Raw genomic sequence first — 15,833 nt, 5'->3', positions numbered from 1 at the left:
CCTGTTTAATATCCATCTGCTCTTGTATTACATGAGTCTTCTTTTACGTCTATTTGACGTGTGCCTTCTCCTACTTCTACTCCACAGTGACTGATAAATGTGTGTTTCCTCTTTATTTTGCATTTGTTGGCTCCTGCGACTTATACTCCAGAAAAGATGGCAGCAATTTAGTGAAGAGGCTCATATTTAATTCTGAACTAAAGTTCAGCTTTTTCTCCTGTCAAACATTGATTTTTTCCAACCAGGGTTCAGCTTTGCATCGACTCTGCAGAACAGAGCACATCAACGGGAAACCTCGACACAAATGAAGTAAAGAAAGTATGCAAGTAGATTAGATTTTGGGTGGCATTTCAGTGATTAATGGCCTTAGAAGCAGATTCAATGAAGCGGACTTTCTGGTGCCAGACTGGCATCAAAGATGAAAGAGGGGGAAAGAGTGTGTGGTGAAAATGAGCAACTCTAAATAAACTGCACAAGAAAATTTGAGTCTACAGACTCGGCTTGGCTGTGGTCATGTGGGAAAGTTCATTCACACCCCGCTACAATGTTAGTCTATGACTTTCTTGGGCACAAAGCTATCTCAGTAAAGACGGAACCACAAAGGGAACATCTGTGTTTTCAAGGCCTGCGCAATCACAACACATTCCTCAGATGCTTGCGCCCACAAATAAAGGCTTTGCTCATACGGAATAGAAAGGGGCTGTGCTGGGGGGGCTTGACATGCTGGAGCAGAGGACGACAATGTGGGAGTCGCTGAGGAGGCGACGGGTCACTGTAGGGAGCACGGAGAAGGTGAGAAAGGAAAGACGGGGGCAGCAGTGGGGTGGGGGAGTCAGTGAAGGTGACGAGCTGAGGTCATTCAGGAACAATGCCACCACAATGGATGTCCATGTTGAGGTTTGTACCAAATACTGACGGCAAACACGGTCAGATGCACGGCATTCTAGCACAGTCATCAAGTCGAAAATCAGAAAAGGTTGTTGTAATGTATGAAAACAACATAAAACCACTTTAGGGAAATTCTGCTGAACTGATTTGAATCCCGGGATGTGGTTGGAAATCAACTCGACCACATAGGCAGTCATGGAGGCAGAGCGACGGTCAGATCTGTTTGACGAATCATTTAATCGCTTCAGTTTTACATCCATGTCATCCTCAGAAGACAAAGCAACAACAGTAATGGTCTCTATGACAAAAAAAGAAAACCTGAAAATACCTGAAGATTAAGGAGCTTTTGGAACTAGAAGACTGATTGGAAATTCTTTGTACCAATTGGGAAAAACAGTCGTTTAAAGTAGGGTATAGCTTTGATTACAAGAAGTAAAAAAGTTTGTTTTTGATCTCTTCTTCTTTTCAATGCATTTACAGTGTGCGGCTGTTTTTATTCCCAGTTCACATGAAACTAAATATCATTTTCTGCAACTACCTGAATGTCCAGCAGAAGCTCCTGCTTGCGCCTGCGGATGTTCTCCAGCTCCTGCTGCTCCTCTGGAGTGAGGTCATCTGGCACTGGAAAGAAAACAGAAGAAAGGATGAAACAACACCCACCTTAACCTGTAAACACATCTATCCCTGAACTCCACCTATAGAAGAGCCAGCTGAAATAAATAATTTTATTCCTTTTTGGCAACACGTTTATATAAAACTAAACATGAAAAACTTGAGTTAAGTTGACCCAAAATGGTTTCAGAATCGGCTCCATGAGCCAAAATGTGATGAGTCCAAAAGGCCTGACAGAGCTCCTGACACTTACACAATGGATGGTTATTATTAGCTTGATCTGTGCCAACTACTAAGGGGCAAGCAGTGTGTCCTAGTTGAAACTGCTTATGCGTGTGCAACGCTTCTCTGCACTGAAAGCAGCAGAGACCGGCAGGATCAGCAATTCACATAAACGCAAACCAAAACATTTTAATTTTTCCAAGAAAAGCGTTGGACTTCCATATTTTATGTTGAAATTGCCACTTCAGGAAACAAAACCTCAAATGCTCCAGCATCAGCAGCACTGAAATGATATCATGGCCCGCCTATAATGTTTGCCAACCTCTGGTGAAGGGGTCAAACTCCTTCAAAGGGATTAGCTTGGAAAATCTGCATTACGGAGTCAGTGCACTAAAGCTTAGCAATCACCTGGCACAGCAGTCAATAAAGCAGACCAGCAGCCAGCCATCGGAAAAAAGATGGACTTGACTGTGCTGAGTTCACATTCGTCTGCGCACGCAATAAACACAAGAAAGAGACTATGTAAGAAAAAGTTTCTCAAGATCCAAACAAACAAAAGAAGACGTTATTCTGAAAACCCCTGGTTTAATAAAGCAGAATATGCATGATCCTCCTCAGCAGATCATCTCATTAGAACTTGAAAATATCGCTCTATTTTTTTTTTTGCACAAAAGACAAAGGCAGAGAAAAACAAGCCATGAAAGGCTGCCGAGAATCAACATGCTGTCCTCATGTTGTGTTTGCAGTAAGCATGACGAGGATGACGACCAACCTGAGGCAAACTTTTACACCATCACATACCTTACAGTTTACAGCAACCCTGATGAACCAAGTATCCATGGAAACCTAATAGACAAAAAGTGCTAATATGACGAGCTGCTAGAGCAACATTAACCTACAGGAGAACCAGTGGGATGAAGGATAAGCCGAAAGCAGAGATGATCCCCTTTCTGGAAACATAATGTCAGGTTGGATGACGTTTAGCGAAACGACACACCACATCTCAAGACAAGAAGCCAACATGGCAACCACAGCATTCCTGATGAAGAAATGCCACAAAAGAAGAGATGGAAATAAAGACATGTTGTAAAAAGAACTATAATTTGGCACAAAAGAGGGAGAATACATGCCTCAACTTTAACGTCCCCTCCTATCACTGAAGAGCACAAACCTAGAGCTTGAAGTTCTCCAAAAGTCCATCGTTTATTTTCAACAATGGTTGATCAAAATGTGTCAGAGGGTTTTAGGCGTAGATGCCAGTCAAGATCTCATAAGGGAAGGAACCAACCCCACCCTCATTGTGTCACAGGGCATCACTGAGGAGGCGTCATTTTTCAGAATTGCATAAACATTTGTTCTCACTTTTTAATGGGTTGCTGGATTTTTAACCCGTGACCAAAAGTGGGAGAAATGGCGGGTGCGTTTCCTTTTCAAATCCAACTTTTCTTTAAGATCTTTAATGCTGTTCAGTCACTCAAAAAAGCAGGCTCCTGCTCCTCATCCTCATAGAGGCCGAAGGCCACAAACTCCAGACAAATTATTTAAAAGATTAGTTGAGGAATTTGTTTTTGGTTTCAATTAGAGCCGTTAACCCATGTAGACTTGAAGGAATGTGTTTTAGTTCCTGGTATAACAGCAGTAACAACTGAACAGGTTAAAACTTAATAATCATTAAAACAAGAAGTACTTTAAACCCCCCGGACCCCCCCCCCCTTTTTTTTATTAAAGGTACGGAGATAAGACTTAGCAGTTACTGCAATCTTTCTACATCAAGCTTTCAGGTCAATTTTCGTCCTTTTGCCACAAAGGGCCCCTTTTTGTAAACATTTGTCTTTATAAATGCTATAACCTTTTTTACTGACAGCACTTAAGTTGATTCTCGAATCCCAAACTTGTTCTAGTGAGGCTTGGGTCAACACTGAGTAACAGAGGTGGGAGGGAGATCAAGGGGGCTACCAATTATAGCTTCCCCTCCCACAGCGGCAAAGTCTACTAATGGGTATCCTGATTGCAGGAAAAAAAAAAAAATAAGTCTAATTTCCACTCAGATCATCTAAGGATTCTCCTGAGAAAAAAAAAGGTCTGTACAAATGTGACCCAAATTAAAACCCTCCTCTGAACGCTCAAGAACCGAAAGAAAATGACAAAAAAAAAAAAGTATTGCTTGAATTATTTACAGGTTACAACTTCCATCAGAACTGCACCTTTGTTACAGATGTATAAAAACTGTCCAAATAATTAAATTAATATCAACAATGTATATCGCCATCTTCTTTCTGACTCATCCAGACTTTCTATTATGCTTGATTACAACGCATCACATATCTTCAACCTGTCGCTAATATTATACACAACGCCATGAAGGTTTCAAGTCAAACTCATCGATGTAAAAGAAATTTTAAAAAAATGTCCAGACATCTTGATCATTGTCTCAGAGGACAGAATACATCATTTCTTTTCTGTGAAACAGTTAATTCATGGAAAAATTTGCTAAAAGCACCCACCCCCCTCCCACCCCACCCCTGGAGGTCTCAGAGGGCTGAAGTCAATCGACCTCTTGCCAGAACCAATAACTGTCCTAACGTAAACAAAAAGCAGCGTACGTCACGATAATGCACACAACAAGCGATCAATAGTCCTTTCCAGGACAAATCGAGTTATTACCTGGAGAACTGACTCTTTTGAAAAATGTGGCTTCTTTAGCAATAAAAAGGTGGCTTAAAAATATGACCACATCATCATCTAAGACTTCATCTCATTATTAAATCCAATCCCAAGAGAGCAATATACTTCAACCACCCCCCTTCACTTTCATGTCTGAAGTAGAAACCTTGCACCGACGCGGAGGACCCCCCCCCCCCCTCACCCCCCCTCACCACCACCACCACCACTCCTCATCCCAACAAACAGAAAAGCAAACCTGTCACCAAAATGAACACTAGTTCAGCACCCAACTGGACCGGACCAGTGGGTGGAAGAAGGTGAAGTTGAGAGCGGAGAAGAAGGACCTCAGTGTGAAACCGGGGGGGGGCAATGGCAAGAGAACACAGGGACAGTGGGAGAGGTGGTGGGATGATCACAGTCCCCCCTTTGTGTCAGCTTCATCCCTCTGCGAACCCAAATGTCAGACACGTGTTTGCAGCAATACCTGATCCCTGAAACGGATCCTATGTAAACTCCAAAGAATAGAGACACAACTTCCACAGTGGAAACTAAAAAAGTAAAGTAAAAATGTGAAATTACCATCATATTAAATCATAAAACAAATCTCAGCATCCCACTGTCTAGCATCAGTTGTCCAGCCATTCTCAGTACAGCTTTATTTATCACATAAAGCAATAAGCCATCGGGTCAGCTTAAACAGAAAATCTGTTTTATTAATACAGTACTAAAATAACACTGACAGATCTATTTAAAAGTAGAGCATGGGGCAAGTCAGAGTTAATTAAATTCAACATTCTTGTGGTAAGAACTCGCACAGATGAAATACAAACTATGAACTGCAGATCTAGAACCAATTAAGCAGGAAAAGGAGCAGACCTGAATAAGAGAATCTCCGAAGTTTCTTTCTTCACAGCTCACTCCACGTTGAAAATAAGTAAAAAAAAAAAAAGAAAGCTAGAGCCAGACATCCCCTCTGCTGTTGATCCCGCCACTCAGCAAAAGCATCCCAAAAATCCAAATTACAAGCGGAGGGAAGGAGCCTGGTCTTTCAGGAAGGACCATTGAAGATACCAGCGGAGTTTTCCCAGCTGCAGCAGAGTTATCAGGCCCCGCCTGCTCGCAGACAGTGACACAGACCATTCGGGAAGGACCGTTACTCCCTGCCTCTCTCCCTCCGCATGCTCTTTTCCAGCAACTACAATAAACATAAGAGCTCCACCTGGTGGTGACTCCTTACCTGGTTACTCTGCTTCTGGCAGACAGTTCATGCAAAGCCAATAAACACACACCTACTACCTACCTCTCTCTTGCAACTGGTAGTTCCTAAAATATAGTGTTTTAGCTACCAATGGGATACTTCTGTGTTTGCACTGCTCTATTAAAAATTCTATGTGACAAATTCACACACATTTAGTGAGAAACCATCTGGTTTGTTGACATTTTAGAATTGCTGTACGTCAGTCAACTTCAGGTTAAATTTAAATCTAAATCCCAAATTTCCATTACTTTACCTGTATTCATATTTATTGTACACTAAGCAGTTTTAGCAAACGTTCACTTTTTTCATTGTCAACAGAAAGATAAAGCCCTGTGACCTTTTAGACCTTTGGAAATAATTGCAAAAGCCATTTATGGAGCAACGGTTCATTTCAAATAAATATAGCATTTTTATCAGCCTTATCTAAACATGAACATGGAAAATCAGATCTTTAACATTAGATTAAATAAGCCAAAAAAGAAAGGCTGATTGGCAACAATAACGGACAAAAAAACAATACTTTGTGTTCAATGTAAATGTCTTCTATTGAGTAGGTTTTTTTTTTTTTTAAGATGGTAATAACAATATTGTTTTTATTTTCCTCAAAAGGTTGCACATCATTTCCTGATTGGTGACTAAGCTCCAAGATGACCAACTGATGAGTCATCTATGCAAACCAGACCTTCACCCTATCCTCTTAGTCACCCTAACCAGTCACGGGCCCGTCTAACTGCCACGATCACCCTAAATCTAATTTAATGTTGGAGTCTGTGCTGAGGACAGCGTGTTTTTCTTCAGCCAAAGTCTGCGTATTTCCCTTAACGCTGCCAGAAATCCTCCTGGAGGGTCTGGAGCGTTCACGTTCCTGCTGGGTTAGTGCAGCGTGAGTCTGCGCTTGCCCCAGGGTGTGTCTGCGCAGACGTGAGCGCTTCCCTGCACCCGCCTGTGTGGACGGGACTGAGTCAGGCGGCCGCCCTGTGCTGCTCGCTGTGACATACAGCTCAGCCCGGTAAGTGTCACCGTGCTGGATCTGCGGGTTATGTCATACGACAAGTCCTGACACGAAGATGGATTATTGTCTCACAGAGTTTTACATGGAAAGTGACTGTTCTAGAAAGGAATAAAACTGCAGCAAAAACAAAGATGTCCTTTTGCCAGAAGCATTTAAAACGTCAGTCAGGGTGCATCTAGTTTCTAACGGCTGCTTCTGCACTTTGTTTTTAAATATAGAGGGGGGAAAAAATATGATATTGTAAATCATGTGATCTTAAAGATGGAGAGTGGAATATCTAGTCATCTGAAACAAAAAAGTTTTTTTTTTTTTGTTTGTCACTAGACTGAATAAAGATGAGGAACTTGTGGCTTTTGACCCTTTCAAAATAAAGAATCATGATTTCTTTTTAAAGGACATAAGATAGCACTGGGGCTAAATGTTGTGTAGAGGTAAAACTGCAGAACTTCATTTATTTGACAGCAGTTCGTCACGACACAAAACTCATTAGAAGTGTGACAAAAGAAGGGTAAATAAACCATCTTTCTCAGTTCAGAATGAAATTTGTTGTTGAAGCTTTGATGCAAAGGATGTGAAGCTGCCTCTTTGTGTTTCCACAGCAAACACACACAAGGCTCAACAACATCAACATCCTGACCACGTCCAGGTCATAATTCCGAACAGAGAGGGGCAGTTTGCTTTAATAAACCCCTTTCTGTGTCACTGGTGTTAATCAAACATTGGGTTTAACTCCAGCGGAGGAGGTTTTACTTCTCACAACACACGTCTTTGTCTTCTAGGACAGTAATCCATCAGGACATCCGCCGTGAGAGTAAACCAAATATATCCCAAGACAGAAGAGAGGAACTTTAGTTGTTATATCAATATTTTTGTCTTTTTTGTTTTTAGAACTCCCTTTGCCAGAAAGTCAACTTTTTAGATGTCACTTCCTGTGGTGCACTAAGCCACTGACTTGATTTCCTGTTGCTTCTTTTGTTTTGTTTTTTTAGCAAAATTAAAAAAAAAAAAAACTTCCATCCGAACAGAAAAAATTAACCCTACGCTGAAGACATATGGGTCAGTGAACAACTATTCTGCAATTATTACTTAACAAATGTTGAGTTAAACAACAGTGTTCATACTGAAATAATTTCCCTGGGTAATTCTATAGTCCTCACTGGGCCCATTTCCAAAATAAAAGCTCTAATTGACGCCACTGAAGACAAAAAAAAAACACACAATTAAAGTCTGTTGTGAGACATCTGGAATGTTTATGCAACATTTAAGGGGATAGAAGGTAATTACAGATGTCAGCTCTTCCCTGTTTTGTCTTCAATTAAATAAATAAAGTAGAATTTTGACTTTGATTCTTGTTTACCTCACTAAAATATCATATCACAACAGGTCTTGGTTTTTTTTTCTTCATTTTAGACTTAATAAGATTTTAAGATCCTCCTGAAGTAAATTCATTTTCTGTTAAAAAAAGCAGCCACATAAAAAGGCCTAAGTGGAACGGACACGTGTAACTCATGGAGGGGAGGGAAAAAAATATGATTATGGGAAGATGATGAAGATTATCAAACTACCAGGGCATTAGTGCTGGGCAGGGTGCACTGCACTGCAGCGCTCGGCCCATTAGGGCTTTCAGCACCGCTCATTAGGAATCCATTAGTGACAACTACTTTGACTCCCCAGAACCTCCCACTCCCACAGAGTGATGGACTCCAAAGAATCGACTGCCCCGGACGGCAAAAGCAGAGCGAGCCCGGCCAGAACCCGACGAGGAGCACAGCTGTGGGTTCTGTGGAACACAAAGGCGCTGCAGCTTCCTCCAGCATCCGCCAATGTTTCCCAACGTGATTAACAGTGACGCAAGTCAAGGGTGCCAACTAATGCTGGCGGGCCGACCAGGCTGAGGAGATGAAAGCATCACGCTGAGGAACAAAGACCCTCTGTGTTCCCCTGCAGGCTGCAGCCTTTAACTGCCAAAGATAAACCACAATCCTGCACAGAAAACACTCAGTTAATACTAAAAGCTGTTACATGTTATATTTGGGGTTAAATGGGTAATGATGAGATGCATGTTTGGGTGGAGGCGGGTCTGCCTGCTTTCACACCTGTTGATTAGTGGAAAAATGTCACTTTAATTTGAAATTTTCAACATTAGTCTGAATTTACTTGTGCTCAATAGAGTGAATGTCTATAGAAATGTGTTGTCTTTACTGTTATGACAAGTAGACAATAATTCAAGGGATTCATTTGTTTAAAAAGCTATGTAAAAACAGCATCTTCATATGGTAAAATGAGAAACAACAGATGCAATTATATGTTTTATTATTCATCATTTTAGTTGGAGTTTTTGGTCATTTATGTAAAATTTGCAAGAGAAAACTACAGTCATGGGTACAAAGTAAGTCCGACAAAAACACCGGCGGGAGAGTCAAAACCAAGCGACGTCACACTTCACACGGTTAGCTTGCGGCATTTTACATTTATAAATTCGACACGTTTTGAATTTTATTTCGGTTTTAAATAACCACCCTTCCCTTTCTGACATGTTTGCTAAATAAAACGTCTTTCCTGGCTTATTTCACTCACCCACTCCGTCTTCCGATTTCAACACCATGCTGCTGCTTCAGTTCTCGCAGTTTCGCAGACGCTGCCTGGAGGAGAACCAAGTTTCCGCTTAAAAGGCTTAAGAGCCGAACTCTGAACAACTTTCGGACAGCTGGACGTCTGAACAGCTAATAAAACTCCGAACACGTCCCCGAGTAGAAGAACTGCGTTACTATCGACAGGGAGTGGTTAGAAGAAATCGAGCGGACTTTAACAGCCTTCCCCGCTGAGTACCGACTTTCTGTCAAGACAAATATGACGTAATAGATGTTTCCTGTTTTGCCTTTCATAATAAAGGTGCTAAAGCTCAAAAGTGCCTATTATTGTTTATTTTTATTATTTCAACAAGACACTATCTATCTATCTATCTATCTATCTATCTATCTATCTATCTATCTATCTATCTATCTATCTATAAAAATATTTAAAGCCAACTGATGATAATTTTTTAAAGATCTGCTCTGATGAACATCGGGTTTTTTACATGTTCTTGTGTTATTTTCATGACAGGGACATGTGCAAAGTCAATTTAGCTTAAGATTGCATTTCTGAGAATTTCAAATCGCTGTGAATCAGGAGCAGATAAAAAAAATGTGGTTGGAAATAGCTTCTAGCTGTGACATACAAGCTACTTGTGATCTTAAAGCAAGCCTCAAGTTCCCTGCTCTGCTCCATTACTCCATTCCGATGCATCCACTTGTAGACAAATAGATCCCTGTACGTCTTTGTTTTCCTCGTCTGAACTGGCATCTGGCTCAAAACTGTACGGCTGAATACCTCCAATATTGCTTGTTATTTTTGTTGCAGTGGTAATGTTAGGTTGGTGTCATGAGGGACTGTAACCTAGCAGGAGGAGTGTGTGAACAGAGGGATGATGGGAAATGGGAACGGGCTTACACTGCATCAATAGTCCCGCCAACAACTACAAGGTGAATTTCTAATAAACTACTGCTGCTCTGCAGAATTTGTTTTAAACATTTATTTCATTTAATAACAATACAAAGAAACAATACATATACAAAATGAAACTACAACAGTTAATAAATAAAAAGGAGCAGAAAAACGAAAATTTATGTAATCTGCCGTTATCAAGTACATCAAATAAAGAAAATGTCTTAAAAAATTGACTTTTTCATCTTAGATAAAAACTGCATAATCATAATTATGAAAACAATGGGAGCGATTTTTCAAAAAGTAAAAATATAGTTGAAATGTAACTTTTTAATTTAGTAAAATATTCCTATTTATTTTCAATTCAACCCTTCAGTTTGAAGTCATTTGGTGTGTTTTTTTAATGCTGCTAAACCTTATCATTTTTATTCTAATTTGTTTTCTTTTTTTTCTAATGCTGTCAATATCATTCCCTTTTTCCTTATAAAAAACTATTTCATAGTTAAAGCTACCTGGTGGTATACATAAGGAACCAAAAATATTTTAATGGGGGTAAACTGTTTCAATATGGTTGAAAATTCCTGCCCCAGACCATTTTATAGACACACCGGTTTATGCCGCATCTTATTTTGAAGGTTGATTTCTTGCGTTTCCGGTGTCTGTCTTGTTTTTGTAACAGGCAGAAACGACGGCACTGTTGCCATTCTTTCGAACACGCACACGCACGTAAACACATGCCTGTGCACGCTGACGCATCCGTCGTTGGGACAGGGTGCAGTGGGGGCAGGGAGAAAGTGTCAGAACAGTTGCTGCCTGAGTTGGCTGAAGCTTCACCACATCCGCCAAGAGTAGACGGTGTGTTGAACAGGAAATAAAAAAGGGATATTTAGACAGTCAAATTGGGCTTTTTCCTATAAAAAGCTGGTGTCACACGACAAAATCTATTAAACCTGACTGTGACCATAAACCTAGACTGAATCTGAATTACCCACAGGGAGAAACTGTCACAGACAATCAGTCAAATAATAATACAAAAAAATTAGGAAGACTGGAGGACAATGAAGCAGAAGTCGAACATTAAGTCAAAAAGAAAAATGAATGCAAACAACCAAAATGCATTTGTGCAAATGCACACTTATAAATAAATAAACGATATCACGCAAACATATTATAAAAATCCTTCCCTCTGAAGAAATTTGCACATATAACTCAAGGCCGGATGTAGGCAAGGGGGGCAAAAGGCTGTGACTGCCTGCCCGAAGGTGATGGCCCGTAAAAATCAATAAGCTAAAGGAAGATAAAAAGTACAAGAACAACAACAAAAAAACATACTAAAACTGTGTTAGTCCCAAGTCCAGGAAATGCAGAGGATGGTGTCAGTAGGAGTCTTCGACATAAAATTTATAGGACATATCAAATATATCAAAGGAGTAGATAGATGGTGATACAATGATAGCATGGTTTTCAAAGCATTTTATGGTTTTAGAGCTGTATGAGACTCCAAACTCTCAGCACTCCCAGAGTGCAAACTCTATCTCCACCCCATAGTGAGGCTGGCTAAATCTAGGCCTGCTATAACTGCAAGACTGGACACTCTCCATCACTAAAAAGTCCCCAAACGAACTTAAAATGTCATTTAAAAAAAGCATTATTACTGCCATTTTTGATGGCATTTTTCGTTCTTTCACTGCCCCTCTGATACACTGTGATTACCTTTATATCGCAGCCACATTTATATCACATTTTCTTTTTCCTCTTCCTCTGTCACTCAGGTGAGCTGACCTGCATCTTCTGAGTATACAAAACTGCATTGCAAGCCTTTGTTGCAACCCAAAAACCTGTTGAACAGGCATTTACACTTCAAACAGATGCCATTGTAAACGCTTATTAAATCACCCTAAAACTAACATTTAAAAAATGAATCACTGTTTTTGTTCTGTTTAATGCTTTGATGGTGTAAATTTGCTGTTTGTATATAATTATCTTGTGTTTCTACCACTTAAGAGCACTTGGGCAATTGTTGTGTCAAAAGTGCTCTCTAAACAAAGCAGAAGATATGCTGACATGCTTTGAATTGCTGTCTATTGTAAACAAACGAAAGTAAACATTTTTAGGTTGTAAATCAAGCCTGAATCATGATTACACCACCACCATACTTTTCGTTTAGTCTAAAGTAAGTTTGGCTGATTTATCTTAATTCAAACACACAAACCAAAATGTAAAAGTTCAACTATCAAAAGTCTTTACATCTTCAAGTATAAACTTTAAACATTCTGTTGTGGCTGACATCGTGAAAATAGCTCGATCAAACTCTCATGTATTCGAAATAAGGAGCCATCACATTTCAGCTAAAGTTGAGATGTATCTTAGGGCTGCATCTTTTTTTGAAAATGTTTGTCTTTAAAGTCAAGTTATCAGTTTGTATAATACTTGCACGTCTGGGCTGATCACAAACTGTAAGGGTCTAAGCCTGTTCCTGCTTGTACGTGAGCAGAGAAAGATCAGGAGGAATGCATATCTCACTGCATCCAGACGGAGGCCAAGCACAGGTTAAAGAAAAAATGCTTTTGTTGCCTTTTTCCCGTCTGCTGATTTATAGGAGAGATTTATTCATGTTGAGAACTTGGCCAGGATTTAAAGCACCGCATTGCATCGTTGTGCCACGACCCCTGAATGCTTCAGTTGTGCAGCTCAAACGCAACAACTAAACAATGCAGGCTGTGTGAAAAGGACTTTCAGCTCATTGTTTCGGGTTCATCCATTCCCCTGAGCAGCCCTGCAAATGTGAACCCAGAACAAATGAGACCACACAACTGTTTGACCTTTTTGCAAGAAGATCGGGAGTTGCTGTCAACACACCAGATCTATTGTTGTGTGCAGCTTCCTGTTCAACTTTCAGGCTGATTGTCAAATAATGGTGACGTATGACAGAATATTTATGCAACATCAAATAACGTCATTCAGGCAAATTATAGATGTGTTCAAGGATGCATGTCCTTAAAGGACCCAAAAACCCAACTTTTGCGGCTTAATTCAGATGTTTTCCCGAATATTTCGTTAACTATATTTCCTTTACCCTTAAATTTAAACAAGTGGAACACCTCTCAACTTTTATTTATACAACCACACCACTGAATCTTTGCGCACCTCCCAATTGGCAATCAACATGCTGCACTTGACGTGAAGACGGAGCATTTTCTTTGATCTGTACAGCAGCAGGGGAGCCCCCTTTAACTTATGAAATCTGCATTCATTTAACATGAAGCAATCAGTGCCTACTTTATCTGCTGATTGACATTTCAATCAAAATAAATATAACAAAAGGCATAATGAAGTTTGTTTTTATCACCGCAACAATGCAGGTCAATGGTTCTTTTTTCACATTTCACTTGAGATTTATCAAAGAAATTCAGAAATATTGCAGAGATGCTCCAAGAATGACAAGTTTACCTTCACTTTCCCTCTGGCATGTTTAAAAAAAGTTAGAGTACAACTAAATAATCATTAAAATATAAAAAAGAAGTGCTAGACTAAATTATTTTTTTTATGAGGGTATTTTTTTTCGGGGGGGGGATATTGTTTGAACCAATGCAGCTCCCAGACAACCTGGCTTGATTTGTCAAGCCTACACAAAAAGTGATGACCACAGGGCCCTCTGTTGGGACTTTGTTGTAACTACAGCAGACTATCACCCAAGACAACAGGGATATAATATTTTTACTGTATATGAAAAGATTCAAATCCATAGAAACGCTTTTTTTCTGTGTTTAAACCATCCTTACACAATAAATCAACAAGAGACACAAGAACATTACAAATTGTCCAATGCATTTTTTCCGATAGTAAAATGAAATACTACATTAATATTAATAAAAAGACATTAAGTTAAATTTAATTTAAAATTATGCTTTTTTTATGTGAACTAATAAAAAAAGTAAAGAGAACCCAAAGGTTCTTCTTTATTTTTATAACTGTCTCTGCCTAAATTAGTGGAAAAATAAGGCAGTTGCAAAATATTCTGTAAACATTTAAACAACCAGACTTGAGAAATCCTCCAGCGACCACACATTTCATCGCACATAGAGCACACGTTCTTTGGCATTAACTGGTCCTGGAGCTTTGCCTCATGAATCATTGCACAAGATGGCATGCACTCTATTTGTAGGTGTAGCCCGTGGTAATTAGACCTTTGGATTAAGGTGGCCTATAATTTTATGGATCAGAGGGAGGGGAATTAGGGGATGACATTTAGCTCTAATATTGCTTCACAGATTTTTGTAGAAAACAAAGAAAACAGTAGAAAGAAGTCCAAACAACTTACAATCAGTCTTAACTTTGTAATTATCATTAGCTCATTTAGTTTACATTGTTTTTCCCAGTAGAAAGTGCTGATTTTAAACTAAACATTTAAACAAAAAAATCTTCTTTAAATGTAATTTGCGACTTTGGTATAAAAACCAGAGCAAAAAAGGGAATAAATACACAAAAATGTTTGATTATCCAGTTTATCGTGCCTCTAATCTCTGACATTTTTGTAATTCTCTATAAATCATTTCATGAAGCACCATAATGAAAGAAATATGCGAACCTCTATTAAAATGTTGATATTATATAAATGTAAAAATCATCTTTTTATTTTGCATAACAATTAAAATTTAGCAAAATATTCATAAAGAGACAAAAAAGATAAAACCACTTGTTGTTGTTTTTTAGAAGTGATGATGGAAACAGCCCAGAAAAGCTCCTAACAGATCATTACAACCCTCTCCAAAAAATAGGTCTGATGTCATTGTGTGCCACACCCTCTTCTAGCTGATGCAGCAAATATTTTTCAAACCAGCAGGACTGGGGCTGTTTCGTTTCTGTTTTTACATTAACTGGTGTTCTAAACTGATCCTGAAACTCCAGATCAGTTTACTTGGACCAACCTGGACTGCACCTGTTTGTACCTGCTGATATCAGTGAGCTGAAGGGGGACAAAATCAGTTCCCCTTTGCTCAAAACTGCAGCCAAAATAAACTTTCAGCTGAAAATGGAGCTGGGAAACTCTGTTTTGGTTATTCGTCAGTTTTGTGAAAAAGAGAAGTGAAAGAGAAGACTGCAGACGCTCTAAATGCTTCACCGAGAGGACTTCCAGACCCTATTTTAGCTTCCCGTCATGTATACTGTTGATTCCTTTAAAATCACTGTTAGGGTTCAGTTTAAGTTTTTTGAGATGATACAAAGTATCTGGATAACCATCAAAAGAGTCCAAATGAGCCACCTGTATGATTCATGGTTGGAGACACAAATGTCAGCTCTTATAGCAAAAAATCCTCACAACACACACTGCTGACCCACCTTATAAATACAACAAAAAAATGGCGTTAAAGAATAGGATTTTCCAAACAATTAAGAAAGATCTCTGTAAAATGTTAAACTTGCAAAATGTTAAAAATAAATTTGTCAAAGTTCATTTGGATTTTTACAGTAAGGCTGCAATGAGCAGTTTGAAAAGCTGGATGAAAAGAAATGCAACACTGGCATTTCCAAGGATTACACAGGTTCTGAATTGGCCGGTTGTTGTGCCATTGCTAGGCAAAAGAGAACCAAGTCTGTTGAAAATTGGGTGTGGTGATACATCAGAACCTTAAAAACAGGAACACTTAATCGCTTGAAACATATTGTTTCTTCTGGACAAAATGTTTCCAA

The 15,833-nt window shown here is 39.3% G+C and overlaps 1 protein-coding gene across 4 annotated transcripts in view; it reads right to left on the bottom strand.

The window, feature by feature from the left end:
• Window positions 1-15,833, bottom strand: part of cyth1a (cytohesin 1a) — a 32,707-nt gene that overhangs the window by 10,178 nt on the left and 6,696 nt on the right. For 2 of the 4 annotated variants that reach the window (XM_078950906.1, XM_011478148.4), the window contains exon 2: window positions 1,427-1,509. In XM_078950906.1, coding sequence (XP_078807032.1) covers window positions 1,427-1,509 — 83 coding nt within the window. Of the gene's footprint in view, window positions 1-1,426; window positions 1,510-5,262; window positions 5,488-9,233; window positions 9,534-15,833 lie in introns of those variants that run through there. The other 2 variants (XM_004071409.5, XM_078950907.1) reach the window with 2 other exon arrangements.

Source organism: Oryzias latipes, chromosome 8 (genome assembly GCF_053564925.1).
Source record: "Oryzias latipes strain Hd-rR chromosome 8, Olatipes_Hd-rR_3.1".
Classification (NCBI taxonomy): domain Eukaryota; kingdom Metazoa; phylum Chordata; class Actinopteri; order Beloniformes; family Adrianichthyidae; genus Oryzias; species Oryzias latipes.
The sequence above is the reverse complement of the archived record's forward strand: the minus strand, read 5'-3'. Positions and strand labels throughout refer to the sequence as shown.